General features: G+C 43.2%; 1 protein-coding gene across 1 annotated transcript; it reads right to left on the bottom strand.

Annotated features, from left to right (window-relative positions):
• Positions 1–800: 800 nt before the first annotated feature.
• Positions 801–20176, bottom strand: vax1 (ventral anterior homeobox 1). Its single transcript, XM_057849249.1, has 3 exons — positions 19063–20176; positions 17755–17942; positions 801–2318 (listed from the first exon to the last, which is right to left on the bottom strand). Exons 1-3 carry the CDS (start codon positions 19274–19276, stop codon positions 1788–1790), a joined length of 933 nt encoding a protein of 310 aa, XP_057705232.1. The 5' UTR covers positions 19277–20176; the 3' UTR covers positions 801–1787.
• Positions 20177–20517: the final 341 nt, after the last annotated feature.

The raw sequence follows: 20517 nt of genomic DNA on the forward strand, positions 1-20517 counted from the left end.
TATGAGTAGACATTGTGAAGACAATCAATTCGATGTAAACTTATTGTTATTAATGGCTTGAATGTTTGAAACTCATTGACCATTTTGTATGTTTTAGGAGGGCTAATTAATTCCGTGTTCACAGTGGTTTACTCAGCAACCGTTCCGGCATTTCAGGAAGAAATCAGCAGTTGTCCCAACACAGTCAAAGGATTAAACACACTGTAAGGTTTGTCTAAAAATGGTCTGTGTTCAGAGACCTTATTCTGATGAACTACAATGGTTTCATCATGATGTCTACACACGTTTCTTATATTCATATAGGAATTTACATGTATTAATTTGGGGACCAAATGTGCAGCCCGTAAAACAAGGGCATTGAATGGGTTGTTACAGAAATATTAGTTTGCTTTGTGGGCCCTGTCAATGTGACCTTGGAAAATACATGCCATAAAACGAAATGCTACATTGCTTATAATTTAAAAAGAACACTGCATATTGTAATCTAACAGTTTACACTGGATTTTCAATATCATTTTAGTATTTAGTTGGTTAAAACCTCTTATTTAAATCGCTGATTTTCTTTCAAGATAATCATCATGGGTGCTGACTTATTGCATATTGAAAGAAGGAAAATAAATTCATTATCATACCTCTGAAAACACATTGTATTGTGTAACAGTCATGGAATTTATCATTTAACTTGATTCATAGGAAGATGAGTTAAAGAAAAATGGCAAAGCATGTAGCCATACAGTATACATGATATACAGTATATATATGTATATATATATCGACATTTGAAACACACATTTTACAAATCTCACAGTACAGCACCAAATAGCTTTTAACTGATTACTCAATCCATTCAGTACATTCATTCGATCTTGATTGACTTGATATACTAATAATGTAACAATTAGAAAATTGAATAATTTACAATAAAATAACAATTTTAAAAGTACATCTCTCTTTTGCAGTACTTTTTAGTACAATCATTTCACCCTTTCTCCAAGTGTGGCTGCCTTAATGGCTACTGATTCCACAAAGGAGCTAAAGGGACATCTTCAAGGCTAATAAACCATTCCCCATTTTGGTGATCATCACAGCGAGCAGCACACCGATGGTGAAAAGCAAAGCTTTTCTTAAGGACTATACAACAAAAGTCACAATGGTACTGAAATCACAGGCAAGAAAAAAATGATCAAAAGTAAAGGTTAGGTACTGCAACTTGAGGACAAAAACGGCAAAGACGCGGTGGGGAAAAAAATATTCCAGTCTTCAATAAACCGTTGAAGGGACAATAAGTGATTTTGCTGAATGGCAACTACATCTCTTGAATGTTTTTGTTGAAGACAATTTTCTTACAAATGAATATACAAGACAGCTTGGAGACCTGGTGACTGTGATTTGCTTCACTTCACATATTGCTACACAAAACGGCTTCTTTCTCTACAACTACTCATGTGTAGTGTCTTGTTTGACTGACCCAATACAATTCAATCATATTACACTGCAATGAATGTCTTTTATGGGCAGTTTAAACCTTATGCATGTTCCTTCTATTTTTTTAATGAAAGCTCTAAAATATACTCCCTTTATGAATTGTCTCTCGAAATCACATCATCCTTACCATTCCACACAAAAGAATGTCTACATGATATGTGTGTATGTACTTTGCATCTAAAATACCACAGAACATGATGACACAGACAGATGAGACACTGACTAAAACAAAGACAGGTTAAGCCGAAACGCGACCAAATATTTCCAGAGGAACAAGTGGACTTCCACATGAAAACATAGTATCATTCCAAAATCTTCTTGTCCATGGATTCTTTGCCATTGGTCCGCGAGTATGGCTCAAAAGCAGAAGAGCTCAGATAGCGGGCAGAGAGTTCTTGCAAATTGCCTGCTAACGAACTGGCCACGGTCAGCGGGTTCGATGACATGCGGCTGGCGACGCCACTAAGTAAGGATGGCATTGGGAAGCTAAATAAGCTGTGAGCTGCCGCCGAGCTCTGCAGGCCTGGCACCGTCCCAGAGCTGGTGACGGCGGGTAGAGTCGGGCTGCCGCCAGCGGCTCCGCTGCTACCTCCGACGCTGCCACTATTGTTGCCCATGCCGATGGAGGGGGGGCGAAGGGCTGAACCCAAAGTGCTACTACCGCAGTGTGGCAAAATGCCTGGCAGGCCTGAGGGTGTGAGCAGCCGACCCTGCTCTAGCAGTCTGAGGACACTGCAGGTTGCCGCAGTCTCTGAAACCACTGAGCGGAGCTCTGAGTCTTTCCCCTGATCTTTTTTTTGTTTCGTGCGCCGGTTCTGGAACCAAACCTTGACCTGTGATACAAAAACAAAGAAAGAAACAATATTTGATATTCATTTATATTTTCAAATTAACAACAATTCAACATTACGGACCAATTGTTATCAACAACATTCCCAAAACTGACTATCATTAAAATACAAACACATAGTGGACCTAAGTATTTATCAAAACTGAGCAGAAGCGTTGCAGCAGGGGTCTCTTGCCTAAGGGCGTAGGTTTGGTCTCAACATTGGTAGGGACGATATAACAGCATAATTATTTGATAGGATAAATGATCAATGCAAAATAAATTTGTATTGACTTATACAAACTTTCATTTGTATTGTTTCAGGTGATACAATGTTTGATTCAAACCTTTGTTTTCAAAAGTTACTAAAGAAACATTTTAAAGTGCAAGTCCCTTTATAGAAAAACTGGGAGCTATCCAAGAATGTGTCCAATTCTGGAGGACACTGGAGCAACTCTAGACTCAGACTAAAGTGATTTGGGATTTTTAAAAAAAATAATAATGATGATGAAAAAAACAATCTGAGATATCCAAGGACCGAACTACAGTACATCTGAGGCATACTAGACTACCCCAAGACGTGAACCAAAGCACTCTTATGATATCCTGATGTGTGATTTCATTTCACAGATTTTTTTTTTCATGTCATTCATGTTCATGTCAGTGTCCCCCTAAAGTGGACTCATTCTTGAATAACCCCCCGTTTTTTAAATAAAGGGACTTCCACTCTGAAACCGCCGCTTTGCATTACCGTAATGCACATAATACACAAAAAATGATCCAAATGAGGGACGGCTAGCTTGTCTTCGTTGGTCCTTGTGGAGGCTGGCCTGACCACAGTAGTTTTGCAGGTTACCAAGCTCAAACAATTTAATGTTATGCTAATTCTGATGCAGGTTGGTCTTTCAGTAGCAAAATTAGTGGTGTTTTCCCCACCTCCACAACATTGACGTCTTTTTAGGTTACTTACAGTGGCTTCTGTTGGCCGAAAATAACTTCTAATATCCCTCCTCTTCGAATTGGGAGGAGGAGGTGGCATGTTGTCGACATGAATTTATCGGGGCTGTGTGATGAGTGTGCATGTGTGTGTGGGGGGTGAGGTCAAGTCATCAGCCAATCAAAAGTGCGTTTGAGGGGGAAAAATGGACCGGCACATTTAGCAAATGAAAAGGAATAAATGTAAGTCTGAAGATAATGAAAATACCGTATTGGCCCGAATATAAGACGGTGTTTTTTGCATTGAAATAAGACTGAAAAAGTGGGAGTCGTCTTATATTCGGGGTCTAGACATTATACCCATTCACGACGCTAGATGGCGCCAGATATCAATTAAGCGAATGCTGAACTTGAAGAGTAATGTTCTGTCATGATAGATCTCCGCTACTCTCAAGTTTAACCAGTTTGCATTATTTTATTGCCATGTTTTCCTTATTCAGATTTGTTTCAAGACTACAGTTACAGTTAGACCTCACTTTTATGGTTAATGCAGTTATTACAATTTTGTTGTTTCATCACAATAGATTGGTTTATTTACATTTCAAAAACCAGAAGCCATTCATTTACGAATGTGATTGCACTTTAGTTTACATATTAAAATGTTCAGATATTAAGATTTGAATGAGGCAAAATAACATGCTTTTTCTCTCAAATATATTGGTATAATCATTTGTTTCGGATGTACTGTAATTATTTTCAGTATAAAACATAATTTGGTGTTCAAAAAGTCTTTTTTCAATCTTGAGTCTTGAAAAAGAGGGGGTCGTCTTATAATCAGGGCCGTCTTATATTCGGGCCAATATGGTAATTCACTTGATAATGGTAGGGTCTATTCTATCCTTACAACATATGGGAATACAATTAAAATTACCTGTATTACTGAACTTAACGGAAATATGGTTGCCTAAAAGTGGGCCGAGACAATTCGAGCATCCTGAAAAGTTGGTCGTGTTATGGCCCTACTGTCCCTATGCAAACTTACGCTCTTGCCCCATCCCACTTGTGCACATTGCAAAAAATTGTTTTGTGAACATGTAATTGCACCATAAATAAGTTAACAATCTATAAGGCCACATCAAAAGAAAATTAAATTGTCAGACACATTTTAATAGAAAAACATTTAATAGTATTAATAAATAACGTCAAAGAAAATGAGTGTGTAGTTTTAAGTGTGGAAGTTTAAGTTTCACTTTTCACAAAATACCTGGGGTCCAAAGATGTCAACTGCAGGTTGCTACAGTAGATGAGGTGAAGTTCCACTAGGGTTGTTTGGTACTGCAGTGTCGTTTAAAATGGCCAATTTTTGTCGTTTCTGTGGAGTATATATTGACTCCTTTATTGGCCTGGGCCCCAAGCTTGCCTGTCCGCTAGCCCCGCCTCTGGTCAGAGGTTTTTTTTTCTCCAAGAGTTGTGACGTTGGAACAACAAATACAGGAAATTGTATGTGAAAAACTTCAAACTCCACATCAATAAAATTATAATATTAGAAAATAAGAAATTAATTATTCGAAAAAATTGTGACATAGGAAAACTATTTCAGCGAGCAATTTTGCAGATCAAGTTAATTAAAAACAACAACAACAACAGCAACAACAATTAAACAAACATAAATGAAATGAAATAAGACAATAATGGTGGATAAAAATTCTTAAAGATTAAATGCCAATGTACTGAACTTAAAAGTATATAGTTGAATGGTATTTAGCAAGTGATGAATTCATATACAGCTCGTCCTTCTTGTACCACGCTTGGGGAATCACCCTCATTAGATTACATTACATATGGATGTCTCTCATCCATCCGTCCTTCCATCCATCCACCCGTCCATCCATCCTCCGCTTTATCTGAGGTCAGGTCGCGGGGCAGCAGCTTCAGCACGGAAGCCTAGACTTCCCTCTCACTCGCCACTTTGTCCAGTTCTTCCAAGGAGTTCCCCAGACATTCCAAGGCCAGCTGAGAGACTAAGGCTACGTTCATACTACAGGTCTTAATGCACGAATCCGATTTTGTCGTGTTTTTCCGACTCCAGTGAGGCATTAACTTGACGGTCTGAACGTGACAAGTCCCATAGAACTGGACCATTTCAAATACGATCTGGGTCACTTTCGTATGTGGTTCAAATCCGATCTGGGCCACATTTATCCAGACTGTCGCGGCGGTCTGTACTGTCCAGTCTCTCAAATCGGAATTCATGCAGCAATTACGTCATCAAAAAGCGAGAGAGACGCCACGGTAGCGGTGCAGCTGTGCGTTATTAGCGCCTAGCTTGCCTTGAACACGGCTTTTTAGGAAGTGTCGGACTTCACAACAGTCATAAAAAAAATAAAAATAGGTTGAGGATAAGCCTGAGAACGACCGGTTTTCTGTCTGCTCCATATATGCAATATTTCAACATTGCTTACACGGCCGAGAGTCGGGGCAAACTGCCCGTATGTGCGTGTGACATGCACGGCGAGTTCGTGCATGCTACCGATCCATATACTTTGAATATAAACCTAAACTGGGATTATTTATGTCTGTTATTTGTGTCCTCTTTTTAAAAAGCAAATTGTGATATCCCTGGAATGACGGATGACAGCCAGCATGTGTGGTCATTTGTTTTGATGATCAGCGCATGTCGGACTGCGAATGAGTGCGCATGCGTAATACTTGAATGGTCTCAATAGACATAGGCAGTCTGAACGGGCAAGCCAAATGTTAAGGTGTGCGACGAGAGGGGATCCAAATGCAGACAAGCAGGGGTTGTGGCGAATAATATTTTATTGGCGAGCACAAACAATAACGTGGCGGGCGTAAATTGTTCTGCTCGGTGTAGCTGAGCCGACGCGGGGTGTGGAAGCTCGGAAGGAAGGCAGGCGTGGGATCCGATAGGGGCGCGCAAAGTCAGGACCTGGGGCGAGAAGAGAAAAGTCGTGAGCCGGGGATCAGATAAATAATTAAGTACGCGAGACACAACTGACGTGGTAAAACAGACTAGTTGATCGGGCGACGAGGTGGTGGCGTCCACTGGCTTATGAAGATGGCTGATTGTCATTGCCAGCAGCTGTGGCCGCTCCACCCGTCTGGCGTCCAACCTGCAAATCAAAAACACTCACACCTGCCCAAGGTGGGCCAGGGTTCAGGAGGGAGGGGCTGAGGCCCTAACAGGACCCCCCCGCCTACGGGCGCCACTTGGCGCCCGACGAAGACGACCGGGATGGGCACGGTGGAAATCTCGGATGAGCTCGCGGGACAACACCCACCGAGCCGGGATCCATGACCGCTCTTCAGGGCCATAGCCCTCCCAGTCGACGAGGTACTGAAGCCCACGGCCTCGGCGGCGGACATCGAGAAGCCGCTCTACCCTGTAGGCAGGACCCCCATCGACAGATAGCGGCGGCGGAGGCGGCGGAACAGGGGGTGCCAAAGGACTCGTGGAAACAGGCTTGACTTGGGAGACGTGGAAGGTAGGGTGGACTCTGAAATGGGCTGGGAGCTTGAGGCGCACGGCGGTAGGATTCACCACCTTGGTGATTTCAAAGGGACCAACAAACCGGGGGGAGAGCTTAACTGACTCAGTCTTGAGCGGTAGGGTCTTTGAGGAGAGCCACACCTTTTGGCCAACAGTGTAGACGGGCGCAGGCCTACGGCGGCGGTCAGCCTGAGTACGGGATTTCTCGGACGCGCGGAGGAGTGCGGAGCGCGCCTTCTCCCAGACCCTGGAGCAACGACTGATGTGGGCTTGGACCGACGGGACGGCAATGTCACGTTCCTGTGAAGGGAACAACGGGGGCTGGTAACCCAGGGAGCACAGGTAGGGAGACATACCTGATGAGGCATTTGGCAGGGAGTTGTGCGCATATTCGATCCAAGGCAGGTGATCGCTCCAGGTGTTTGGGTGAGCTTGGGTGGCACAACGGAGGGCTGCTTCGAGCTGTTGGTTTGTTCGCTCGCACTGGCCATTGGTCTGCGGGTGGTAACCGGAGGAGAGGCTTACGCCAACGCCCAGGGCAGCACAGAAGGCCTTCCAGACCTGTGAGGTGAACTGGGGTCCCCTGTCAGAGACAATATCTACCGGGATGCCATGTAAACGGAATACATGTGTGGTGAGCAGGGTTGTGGTCTCTGTGGCTGTTGGTAGCTTGCGTAGAGGAATGAAATGGGCGGCTTTGGAGAACCTATCCACAATTGTGAGTATAACAGTGTTTCCCTTGGAAGGAGGCAGACCGGTGACGAAGTCCAGGGCTATGTGGGACCAAGGACGGCTTGGGACGGGTAACGGGCGGAGGAGTCCAGAGCTGGGCTTGGTGGTGGTTTTGCTGCGAGCACATATCGTACATGCCAGGACGTAGGATCTGGTGTCCTCTGGCATTGTCGGCCACCAGAACCGCTGGCGTAGCACAGCCAGCGTCCTCCGTATGCCAGGGTGGCAGAACAAGCGGGAAGAGTGAGCCCACTCCAGCACCTGGGAACGGAGTGACTCCGGGACAAAAAGGTCAGTTTGAGGACCCTCTCGTGGGTCTGGATACTCACGGTGGGCTTCCTTCACTTTGCTTTCTATTTCCCATTCAATGGAGGCAAGGAAGCAGGTCGGCGGAAGGATCGGCGTAGGTTCCCCCAGGGGTTCGGTGAGTTGAAACTGGCGTGACAGCGCGTCGGGCTTGATGTTCTTTGAACCTGGGATGTAAGACATGGTGAAATTAAATCGGCAGAAAAACATGGCCCACCTGGCTTGTCGGGGGTTCAGTCTTCGGGCAGACTTGAGGTATTCCAAGTTCTTGTGGTCCGTTAGCACAGTGACGGGCTGTAGTGCTCCCTCGAGGTGGTGGCGCCATTCCTCCAAGGCCAGCTTAACTGCCAGGAGTTCCCGATCCCCTATGCTGTAATTGCGTTCAGAGGGGGACAATCTGCGGGAGAAAAAGGCACATGGGTGTACCTTGCCATCAGCTGGCTGACGCTGGGATAGCACTGCACCCACTCCTATCTCAGATGCATCGACCTCCACGATGAACTGAAGAGACGGGTCGGGATGGACGAGCACTGGAGCAGTGGTAAAACGCCTCTTGAGGTCGTTGAAGGCGGAGTCGGCGGAGTCCGACCAGCGAAATGGTATGGCAGTGGAGGTGAGGGCAGTAAGGGGGGCTACGATCCGGCTGTAGTTTCGGATAAACCTCCGGTAGAAGTTTGCAAAACCAAGAAAACGCTGGAGCTGTTTTCTATCGGTGGGGCGAGGCCACTCCAGTACTGCTGTTAACTTGGCTGGGTCCATCCGCAGGTTCCCTTTGCCCACAATGTAGCCCAGAAATGCCGTTTCTGGGACATGGAACTGACATTTTTCAGCCTTCACAAACAGCCTGTTCTCGAGTAATCGTTGTAGGACCTGACGGACGTGGTTTTCATGCTCTGTGGGGGTACTTGAGAACACCAGTATGTCGTCCAGGTACACGACCACAAACCGATTAATCATGTCCCCAAGGACATCGTTGACCAGGTTCTGAAATACCGCTGGGGCGTTTGTGAGCCCAAACGGCATGACCAAGTATTCGTAATGTCCCAGTGCTGTATTGAAGGCGGTCTTCCATTCGTCTCCCTCTCGGACACGGACCAGGTGATAAGCACTACGCAGGTCTAGCTTAGTGAAAATGGTGGCACTATGGAGGGGGGTGAACGCGGAGTCAATGAGCGGAAGAGGATATTTATTCTTGATGGTGATAGCGTTAAGTGCTCTATAGTCAATACAGGGTCTCAGGCCACCGTCCTTTTTGCCCACAAAGAAGAACCCTGCGCCGACTGGGGAAGAGGATGGACGGATTGTGCCGTTGGCTAGGGACTCCGTGATGTATTTCTCCATGGCCTCCCTCTCTGGTGGCGAGATGTGGAACAACCGCCCCTTGGGAAGCGCAGCACCAGGAAGGAGGTCTATGGCACAGTCGTAAGGGCGGTGTGGAGGAAGCGACATGGCGTGGTCCTTGCTAAAGACTTGTCCGAGGTCATGATAGCACTCGGGGACTTTGGACAGGTCTGGCTGCACCAGGTCCTGGACCGGACTTGCAGGCACCAAAGCAGATTTCAGGCAACTGGTGTGGCAGAATTGGCTCCAGGTAGTCAACTTGGGGTGGGTCCAATCAATGGAGGGATTGTGTGTTCTGAGCCATGGCAACCCAAGGACCAAGGGTGTGCGAGGACATACAAAGACAAGGAAGGAGGTGACCTCTTGGTGGTTGCCAGATAGGAGGAGGTTGATGGGTTCTGTTTGTTGGTTGACATGAAAAAGAAGTTTGCCATCCAGTGCAGTAGTTTTTAAAGGCACTGGGAGTGGGCGTGTCACCAGGCCGAGTTGAGTTACCAGTTCATGGTCAATAAAATTCTCGTCGGACCCACAATCCACAAGGGCAGTGACTGTGCGCGACTGGCCCTTCCAGGAGAGCGTCGCAGTGAGCTGCAGCCGGCGTGAAGAACTGTGTGACATGTGACTCACCATTATTCCCCCTTCTATTGGCGAGTTAGGACGCACAGGACAGTTGTGTCGAAAATGCCCACTTTTCGCACAATATATACATAGGCGTTCTGCATACCGACGTGAGCGCTCCTCCTGAGTCAGCCTGGTGCGCCTAAACTGCACCGACTCGGCACGAGCAGCAGGTGGCGATGTCGCGGCATGGGCTGGAGGCGGGGCCGGCCGAAAGACCGGGGAAAGAGGAAGTGGTGCGGCAGGCTGTTTGCGACGCTGTCGTTGGCGTTCACGAAGTCGATTGTCCAGACAAATCGCCCCGTGTATGAGGTCATCCAGCGAATTTGGCGGCTCTTGGGTGGCCATTAGGTCCTTGAGGGACTCGTTCAAGGCACTGGCAAACACGGCCTGTAGTGCTTCGTCGTTGAAGCGGCTCTCTGTGGCTAACGTCCGGAACTCAACTGAGAACTCGGCGACGCTGCGTCTTCCCTGTCGAATGGACATGAGACGACTGGCAGCCTCCCTGCCGCGGACGGGGTGGTCGAAAATCTTGCGCATCTCTTCGGTAAAGCGGAAGTACGAGGCACACACCGCGGAACCCTGCTCCCATACTGAGGATGCCCAATTCAGCGCCACACCCCGAAGGGAGCCGATGAGGTAGGCGATTTTTGCTTTTTCCCCCTGATACATGGACGGCTGCTGTTCAAAAACCAGGCTGCATTGGACCAAAAAGGCCCGACATGCACCAAGGTTTCCGTCGTAAGGAGCGGGTGCGGGGACGTGAGGTTCACGGCTCGTAGAAGGTGACGCCGCGTTAGATGCGGGCATGTGGCTCGGAGGTGCGGCGGTGTGACGTGGGGCTAATCGTGCCTGAAGAATGGGTGTGAGTTCTGCTTGTATGGCCTGGAGTGATTGGGAAATGTCTGTTACCTTATTGAAGAGTAATTCTATGGCTTGGTGGTGGTCTCGGAGTGACGTGGGCGAGCCAGTGGGGTTGTCTGCGGGATCCATCGAGGCCCGATCAATCTGTTAAGGTGTGCGACGAGAGGGGATCCAAATGCAGACAAGCAGGGGTTGTGGCGAATAATATTTTATTGGCGAGCACAAACAATAACGTGGCGGGCGTAAATTGTTCTGCTCGGTGTAGCTGAGCCGACGCGGGGTGTGGAAGCTCGGAAGGAAGGCAGGCGTGGGATCCGATAGGGGCGCGCAAAGTCAGGACCTGGGGCGAGAAGAGAAAAGTCGTGAGCCGGGGATCAGATAAATAATTAAGTACGCGAGACACAACTGACGTGGTAAAACAGACTAGTTGATCGGGCGACGAGGTGGTGGCGTCCACTGGCTTATGAAGATGGCTGATTGTCATTGCCAGCAGCTGTGGCCGCTCCACCCGTCTGGCGTCCAACCTGCAAATCAAAAACACTCACACCTGCCCAAGGTGGGCCAGGGTTCAGGAGGGAGGGGCTGAGGCCCTAACACCAAAAAACAGATGTGACAAAAAAAATCGGATTTGTGCATTAAGACCTGTAGTATTTTATTTCCTATTTTGATTGACTTGGTTTTTACGTTGTGTTGATTTAAATGTGATTTTTATTATCTTCATGTGATGTAAAGCACTTTGAATTGCCTTGTGTTGAATTGTGCTATATAAATAAATTTGCCTTGCCTTGCCTAGTATGAACCTAGCCTTAGTCTCTCCATCGTGTCCTTGGGAGAACCTGTGGCTTCCTCTTAGTGGGCTGTACCCAGAACACCTCCTCAAGAAGGCATATAGGGGGCATTCTAATTAGATGCCGGAGCCACCTCATCTGGCTCCTCTCAATGCAGAGGAGCAGCGGCTCTAATTTGAGCCGCTCCTAGATGACCGGGCTTCTCACCCTATCTGTGGCGGACACTCATTTCACCTGCTTGTATCCATATCACTGCTGATTGTCGCACCGATCCGCCTGTCGACCTCTCGATCCATTCTTGCCCCACTTGTGAACAAGACCTAAAGATACAATTTAAACACCTCCACCTGGGAAATGACCTCAACCCTGACCCTGCATTCTACCTTTTTCCTGTTGAGGCCCATGGTCTCTGATTTGGAGATGCTGAATCTCATTCCAACCACTTCACACTCGGTTAAGTAACGCTCCAGTGACAATTGAATATTTTAGCTTGATGAAATCAACAGAACCACATCACCTGAAAAAAGCAGGGATGCAATACTGAGTCCACCAAACAGGACCCCTCAATGCCTTGGCTGCATCTAGATACGCTCTCCATAAAAGTGATGGACAGAATTGGTGACAAAGAGCAGCCTTTGTGGAGTCCAATCCTCATTGGAAACAAATCCGACTTATGATGCGGACCTAACTCTGACGTCGGTCGGTACAGGGACCGAATCGCTTCTATCAGGTTTTCTGGTAACCCATATTCCACAGTTGAACGTCTATTCCAGCTCTACAAAACACACACAGACTGGTTGGGTAAACTCCCATGCCCACTGGACAACCCTGCTGAGGGTAGAGAGCTAGTCTATTGTGCACAGCCAGGATGAAAACCACACTGCTCCTCCTGAATCAGAGAGGCAACACCCCGACGGACCCTCTTCTCCATTACCCCTGAATAGAACTTACCAGGGATTCAAACGAGTGCGGTTCTCTCGACAGTTGGAACACATCATCTGGTCCCCCTCCTTAAAAAGCGGACCACCACACTGGTCTGCCAATCCAGAGGCACTGTCCTGGATGTCTACACGATGTTGCAGAGGCATGTCAACCAAATCAAATCCACAACATCCAGAGCTTTTAGAAACTCTGGGCAGATGTCACCCACCCCTGGAGGCTAAACACAGAGAAGCTTTGTAACCACCTCGGTGACTTCAACCCCAGAGAATGGGAGCCCTCTAGGTCAGTGGTCTCCAACCCTGTCCTGAAACACCTGCTGTGGGTGCAGGGTTTCATCCCAACCAAACAAGATGACTACACTTTTTCACAAATCTGGTGTTTTACAAATGCAATCAGTTGACTGCAGTCAGGTGCTGCTTGTTTTGGCAGAAACCTTATTGGTTTAACTATCAGTGCTGGATCGGCAGGAACAAAAACTCACGACCCACAGCGGGCATTTGAGGACCGGGTTGGAGACCATTGCTCTAGGTCTGCTTCCTCATGTTGGTAGTATTGAGGAGGTCTTCGAAGTACTCTTCCCACAGACTCATAACTTCAGGAGTCGAGGTCAGCAATGCCAATTTCCACTATACAAAGTGTAGATGGTGCACTGCTCTCCCCTCCCGAGATGCAAAATTTTGGACCAGAATTTCTTTGAAGCTGTTCGGTAGTCGTTCTCTATTGCCTCGTCGAACTTGTCTTATGCTCACGTTTTTGCCTCAGCGACCACCAAAGCTGTGTTTCGCTTGTCCAGCCAATACCCATCAGATGCCCACAGTCCCACAGGCCAAAAGGGCCAGATATGACTCATTCAGTATGAGGGAATCCCTTACCGTCCACCAGCGGGTTTGGGTATTGGCACCCAGACAAAAGCCGACCACCCTACGGCCGCAACTCCTGTCGACCACCTTGGCAATGGAGGTGCGGAACGCAGTTTACTTGGACTCTATGTCAGTATTCAATAACAACAGCTAATCAATAACAAAATGAAATAATGATAATAATAAAAAAAATTTAAATTCACCACTGCACTCAAAGACAATTTACTTAACTCCTTAGGGCCATTCTGTCCTTTAAACCTTTAAACAGCAGTGCTATGCACAAATCATTGCTTTCTCAACACTGCCGTTGTTTGTCAGGGATGCAGATTAAAAAATAAATTAGCTTGTGTGCTGTGTTGAGCGCGAAAGGTGTTTTCTAGAAACTGGCTATTTAGTTCCTTTCGCATTGCGACATGAAGCATTTTTGCCTCTCATCAGCTGAATTCTGGGTTCTACTCCAAATTCTATTTTAAGATCAGATTATTCAGATTCAACATAACAACACAGCAAACATTTAAGAAAAATACAGTGATATCATTAAAATTGTCATGTGTCTTTTTTAATAGGACTCTACAAATACTTTTTAATATGCTATTGTTATTTCCTAAATGCCCGAGCATTGCTAGTGGCCATATTTGCTTTATCCAACATTTGAGTAGATTCATTTCATACAACAATGATGAAATATAAAACAAGCGGACATTAATATGACTCTTTAGGAGATAAAACAAAATTTATCAGGCTTTAGATTACTGTAGTTAGAGTATTTTAACTCTGGTCCAGCTGGTTGAATTTCGTATTTTCCTGACTGTAAGTGCCTAGGAGTATGCACACAAGAAGTCACCTTCGAACTGGTTTGTGCATTGCTGGACTATTACTAATAAGCAATATAAACACTTCTGTCCAATTTATCTTGGATATTGAAGTGCTGCATGTTATTGTAAACCAGAGTTACTTTAAAAAATAATAATAATAATTTCAATTAAAAGTAGGCTGAAGAGACAGGACATTTAGTATAATTTGTTGATGAACTGTTTAAAATCATTTAGCCTTTTTGCCACTTGTTTTGACTGCAATGCAATCAGAAGTCACATCATAAACAGTTACTAAATTGAATAAAAAGAACCTTTTATATAGAACACTTATGCCAAAGTAGTATTAATGTAATGTACAGTATATTTGTTACAATGCACTAATAATAAATGTAGTGATGATCCCTAAAACCATCGCACCGCATAATTGCAAATTACTATTAAGATTACAGTGCCGTGAAAAAGTATTTTCTCTCTTCCTAATTTCTATGTTTTATGCGTAATTATCACTCACAAAGGCTTCATTTCATCAAACCGACATTAATATCACACTGAGAAAACCCAAGGATTTGTAAAATTCTGTATTTAAGTAATGTGGAGGAATTTTGAAGCACTCTCTTTGCAATATTGTTTTAACCCTCCCATAGTGCGGTTCTTCCAGCATGAACTGCCCTTTTAAGGTCACGCCACAGCATCTCAATTGGATTTAAATCCTGACTTTGACTACAGGCCACTTTAAAACCTTAAATTTGTCCTTTTTGAGCCATTCTGAGGTAGACTCAAAGCCTTGGAAATGGCTTTGCAACCTTTTCTAGACTGATAGATTTAAATCACTTTTTTGATATGCTTGTTCTTGGGGTTTTGTAGCTTGTAGCTTGTAACTTTGTCGTACAGATTCTATTTGTTTACCGTATTTCTTGATTCATAAAAAGGCAGTGGCAACCAGGTTTGGGTACGGCCTGTGAAATTGAGCTCAGCTTTCCTAAAACTATGGTTTAAAACTATGGTTTGTCACAGTTGCTTTGTGATTTAACAGTTACTTTTTCACATACTGTTAGATAGGTGTGTATTTTTCTCACCTGCTTTACAAATGAAATCAGAAACTGCAACTTATATATCTCTGGGTAGAACCAGTGCGATATTAAAATTGGTTTGATGGAATGAAACCTTTGCGTGTGATGCTAAAAATACTAAAATCAGGAAGGGGAAAAATACTTCTTCACACCATTTTTCATGCCTCGAATCCAATTCTCTGTTGAGTATCATTTAAACCCACCGATCACAATAGTGACCAAAAAACACATGTATTTCTTGGACTATAAGGCGCCATGATATGAATTTATTTTTCCCCCAAATTGAGATTGTGTCTTATGTATGAATTCCATTTGTGCTGAATGACCTCCAACTGGGTTTGTTGGAGCATAACTGTATTATTAAGAGCTCAAGACACGCATTCACATTTCATTAAACCTATAAATAAAACATCAAAACAAATGATATATACATTTATGAATGAAAATAATGACAACGTTGAAAGATAGAGCAAATGACAACTGCAGTACATTGATGCACTAATGCATGTATGAAATATACTCATTCGTTGGTGATGCACCTGAAAAATACGTTAATATATGTGGTTATTTTTTTGACAATTTTTTATTGTTGATTACTTGAAGGGGCTACAAATGACACCTGGTTTGGATGCTTAAATGGATGGGAAATACATAGTGCTAAATGAGTTAATTATATTTGGTGAAACCCTAATGATTAAAAATCAAAAACAAAAGTACCACCGGGGGGGGCGGGGGGTGGGGGATACTTATAGTTGTTGTTTCTGCTGACATGCAAATCCAGTGCAAATCAATGCAAGAAGTTAGTAGGTGATAAAAATGTGAATACCGGTAATTCTAAAGTCTTGGAAGATCATTTAGTTCATTTCCATCCTGACAAAAATAATGTTTACTTTAAACCAAACCCATATCACCATCCCAACACAATGGAAAATTAAATTGGACCATATGCTCATAAAATAACATAATCAAAGAAAATAGCAACGTATTTCTTAGTCTTGTTTGTAGGTCACTCATAAAAAATGAGAATAAGAATAATTGATTAATGTAGCAGCATGCCACTACTATGGAACCCAATGTTAATCTAATCATGCCATTTGATTCCTGAGAGCCAACACGAAAAAAAGAGTTAAAGTCTTACTTCTTGTTGTTTTTCCTTCTCGTGAATATGAAAGAAAATATTAAAGTATGACATTGGAGTATCATGACAAAAAGGGATTTATTTTCCAAATTAAAAGATTAAAACAACACACACAAGAGCCGGATAGTACAGCCATTGGATAGTTTTAGAAGTGTTGTACATACAGTACATCCCCAAAAGAATTATTGTTTTTGACCTTGGATTGACTTTGTGTGTAAAAGGTTGACCTGCAGACTTCTGAAAAAATAAATAAATAAATGCCAGTCTTCTACAGCCTTGCAGAAAGCCTCAGCATATTAGCAACAAAGAACACTGTTACCCAATTCTGACTAAGTGGACAAACAACACTTGATCTTGAAATTTGCTTAAGCCAAGGATAGACTGGAGTGATTTCTTCCGATCCAAATCTGGCAGTGCTACTGCTTTGAAATATGGTGTCAAATCAAGAGTGCGAAGCAGTTCATCCATAGTGCGTGAACTCTGGCTGACCTCTCGCACATGTAAGTGGAGGATGTCCACAATGTGTTCTATAATGACTTTCATCACCGCTGCCTCTAGTTATAATCAAGTACGTTATATGCACTGTGTAATCTCAACAGGGGTATGTCACACTTTAAACCTGATACACAGCAACACCTCTATGTCAGAATCCTTGCAGATTTTGGAAAAAAAAGTTCTTTATCTTAAATTATAAAGCTATTTTGTACAGTACTGCACTTCTGTAAAATCCCAGAAATATAATGTACAAATATTTTCGTTCCATTTAGAATGATCATAAGACAAAATACTCTGCTGAATATTACTTCCGTCTTAAAAACTGCTTAGTGTGCTTTTCAAAAGAGTTTTACCAGTGTGACGATCCTTGATTTAGAACTGAAGGTCACTTACATTTAAGTAAAAACATTTCAAATTTCACAATTCAAAAGTCATTTAGTTAAATATCAATATGATAATGCTGTGTAGTTATTTATTGGGCAGTTTAAATTAAAGTGATATTAATGCCACACCCTCACAATAAAGGCAGTAAACTTATAATAGTTTTTGATAACAACTGCAAAATAACTGGATGCAATATATTTAAAAATGAAATTAAAATTAACTATCTAACACAATTATAAATATACTACTTAAGATTAAAAACTGTTGCTTTGTAATCTTGAAAAATATGGCCGAAATCTTCTGAAATCCCAATTTTATTAATTTCCAAACAATTCAGCAATCAATGAATAAAGACTTACTACATCAAATAAATGCAGCGCCCAGTAGAGAAGTAATAAGACACTTTATTATTTATGTTATGAAATATATTCCACCTAATATTCAGATCTCTAAACTGCACAGAAAGATTAAAAAAAAAGAATTCATTTCTATTGAGAAATATCACCACAATTTGTGTCTTACGTTTTAAAAATCATTTGACTGAATTAATTTAACGTCACACAATAATTAGCTTAACTCATACTCCCAAAACTAACCCTAAATGATTTTTTTTTTTCAATAATTGAAGAAAGGCACCTACCTGAGTTTCAGATAGATTGAGCTGACGGGCGAGTTCAGTTCGCTCCCTTCCCACAACGTACTGACACCTCTGAAACTCCATCTCCAACCTGTAGAGTTGCTCTGCAGTGAAAGAGGTACGGGTTCTTTTGGGCCGGTCCAAATCCAAACCCTTTGGTAGGATAATCTCTCTGATGGAGCCTTTCGCATCTGCAACAATGATAACAAAGCTGACTCACACAGTGTGACACAAAGAGAAGCGCAGTTTCAAGTAATAATGTTGGAACTCACTGTGATCGAAGAATTGTTCTACTGTACTGAAATATTTGTCCACATCTCAAGTAAAATTTATTTAAGTCACATCGTGTACTTTATTTCCAAGGAAATTTAGAAGTATTAAAAATGTGACTAAGGGAAATTCAAAAAGCAATAAAATCATAATTTTCAACCGAAATTATTGGTTGCTATTGCTAATATTTTGTACAGGCAACGTCCATATAACACATTAAACACTGGACAAGTAAATGATAATTCACGTATAATACATGAAAATCCTTCCAAATGGATTTAATTACCCTTAATCTTAAGATTTGGAGTGCTGTTTGTTAAATACTCAATCTATAAAAACACGTTTAAAATGTTTTAGAATTGAAACTTATAGGTCTCAAATACTTTGTTTTCATTATTTCACTGGCCATTTCGGAAAAGGTGCTGAAAGACAATACGTGTTCATTCTTGTTCTATAGATAATAAAATTTAAACATATTGTATTTGTATTGTTTAAAAGACTTTTTTTTAATTTTATAATATGTATTCAAGATTTACACAAATCAATACTAATAGAATCTATACCCGATAGTAAATATTGTGATTTAATAACAGTATAATTTGTATTGTAAACACATTTTTTCCCCCATATATTCAACTTAACTTTGTTAAAAATGTACTTTAAACCTGAAGAATATTTTTGATTGATTGCACCCCTTCGCACACACACACATTCACACACATAAAGTTTGAAGAGACAACTAGCCACATTTGAAAAAAAAAAAAAAAAAGATTAATTTACAGCAAAAAAAAAAAAAAAAAACCTAATCTGACAACAAAAGCAAATGTTTCTTTAAGTTTTAATTGTGTTTATGACTGTTTAAACAAACTCGGGAAAACGTTATAACTGCTCCCAAAACAAAATATCTACCTTCTTTGGAATTACAGAAATTTTTCAGTTAAATATGAAAGAATATAATAAAAAGAAAGAGGTACATCACTGAAAAACATTACGTCTCCGAGTCTTGTTGGATCGTCGCTAACGAAAGCGCGCCAGATTTACCTCGCACAAGTATCCTCCGACAGTAGTCTGGGTCTCCGGTGCTCCCCCTGTTTTTCTCGCAGTTTTCCACGGTCCCAGAGGAGGAAAAAGAGCTCTGTTGCTCCTTCAGAAAGCTTTTGGACAAACTGCCCTGTGATTCCTTTCCGTCTTTGCCCTCCTTAAGTCCATTCTTCAGCACCATTCCTTCCGTGTCTTGGTTGTACCTGACCTCCATTCTCAGTTCTTGGACCTGCAGCTTGTCCGCCTCTTTTTTTCCCTCCCTTTGTCCCGTTTGAAAAAAAAAAGAAAAGGTTTCAAGAGAAGACGGCGCAACAGATCATCTGACCAGTTTGGGTTTAGTTACAATACAGCACCTTTCAGCAAGGTAACGTCAGCTATCTAATGTTGGAATACTTCCACCGCCCAACCGAGGAAACCCAATTATCACTGACCAACTCCCTTGCCCAATGATCTTGGACGTCTCAGTGAAACTCGATGATAATTCAATGCCCCCCTTTCCTTGTTACAAAGACATCAGGCTGATAGATGAGCTGCTCATAATCAGAGCCATAGACGAGCCCTCTGTGTTTCGACTGATTGCGGTAATTTTGTTGCCTCCGAATTTGCGTAACCTCGTGAATACGCTGAATTATTTAGGAAAATCGACCCGATCTTGATGAATCCTCTCCTGTTTGCCTGCTGTCAGCCCAGGGAATCAAGATTTTGATTGGTCTCGCCTCACAACCGAGCCTCCCCGAGCCTTCACATAGTCAGTCACAGAGACGTGACTCCTCCAAACCGAGTAAAAGTTCCGTCAAAACCAAGCAGGCTTCTTTTCCTCGCCTTTACACCAAGCAACCTGCTTGTTCTCGAACGTCAGCAAACTTTGACTCCATTTCTCTTTGCCTGTGCTCTCATTCAACGTCGTCCTGTAATGCTCAGATCTACCGCTATTTTAAGAAAGAGACACAGGGTATCGTCCAGAGGGAAAGCAGAGAGAGAGAAGAGGACGGGTTTCGGATTTAATCCATGTTACTTCAAATGAGAGATTTCTTTTAAACGCTTTTAGTTGGGATTTCCCACGTTGCCCGTGTTGGACAATTGCATCCTGAAAGCTGATGATTGAACCCCACAAAATAACTTCAGTTTTCTTGATCTTAACCTACACATTTCCAAGATGGAAAAAAAAGGAACAACACTTGTCATTAGTGCTTAGGCTGCCTACACTCTCTCACACATGCATACCCCCGGAATGGCCCCTTCCCCTCGCCACTACTCGCCTTCCAGCCCACTAACCACCCACCCAAGCGCCAACTCTTAGCTATTTTAATTGTCAGTGCAACAATATCTCTGAACACAGCAGTGGTCAGTAATCCAATAAGACCATTGATTAGGCTACAAAGATTCAATTCAATCCAGTGGCCTAGCGCAAGGAACATTCTCTGCTCCTTCTTGTCACCTTAGCTGGCCAGAAGC

The sequence above is a fragment of the Corythoichthys intestinalis genome, chromosome 10 (genome assembly GCF_030265065.1).
Source record: "Corythoichthys intestinalis isolate RoL2023-P3 chromosome 10, ASM3026506v1, whole genome shotgun sequence".
Taxonomy (NCBI): domain Eukaryota; kingdom Metazoa; phylum Chordata; class Actinopteri; order Syngnathiformes; family Syngnathidae; genus Corythoichthys; species Corythoichthys intestinalis.

Coding starts and splice junctions, on each gene's coding strand:
- vax1 (XM_057849249.1), bottom strand. CDS start 19,276: ATGGAGGTCAGGTACAACCAAGACACGGAAGGAATGGTGCTGAAGAAT. Junction 17,943..19,062: donor TCGGAGGATACTTGTGCGAG/GTAAATCTGGCG, acceptor TCATTGTTGCAG/ATGCGAAAGGCTCCATCAGA. Junction 2,319..17,754: donor TCAATCTATCTGAAACTCAG/GTAGGTGCCTTT, acceptor TTTGTATCACAG/GTCAAGGTTTGGTTCCAGAA.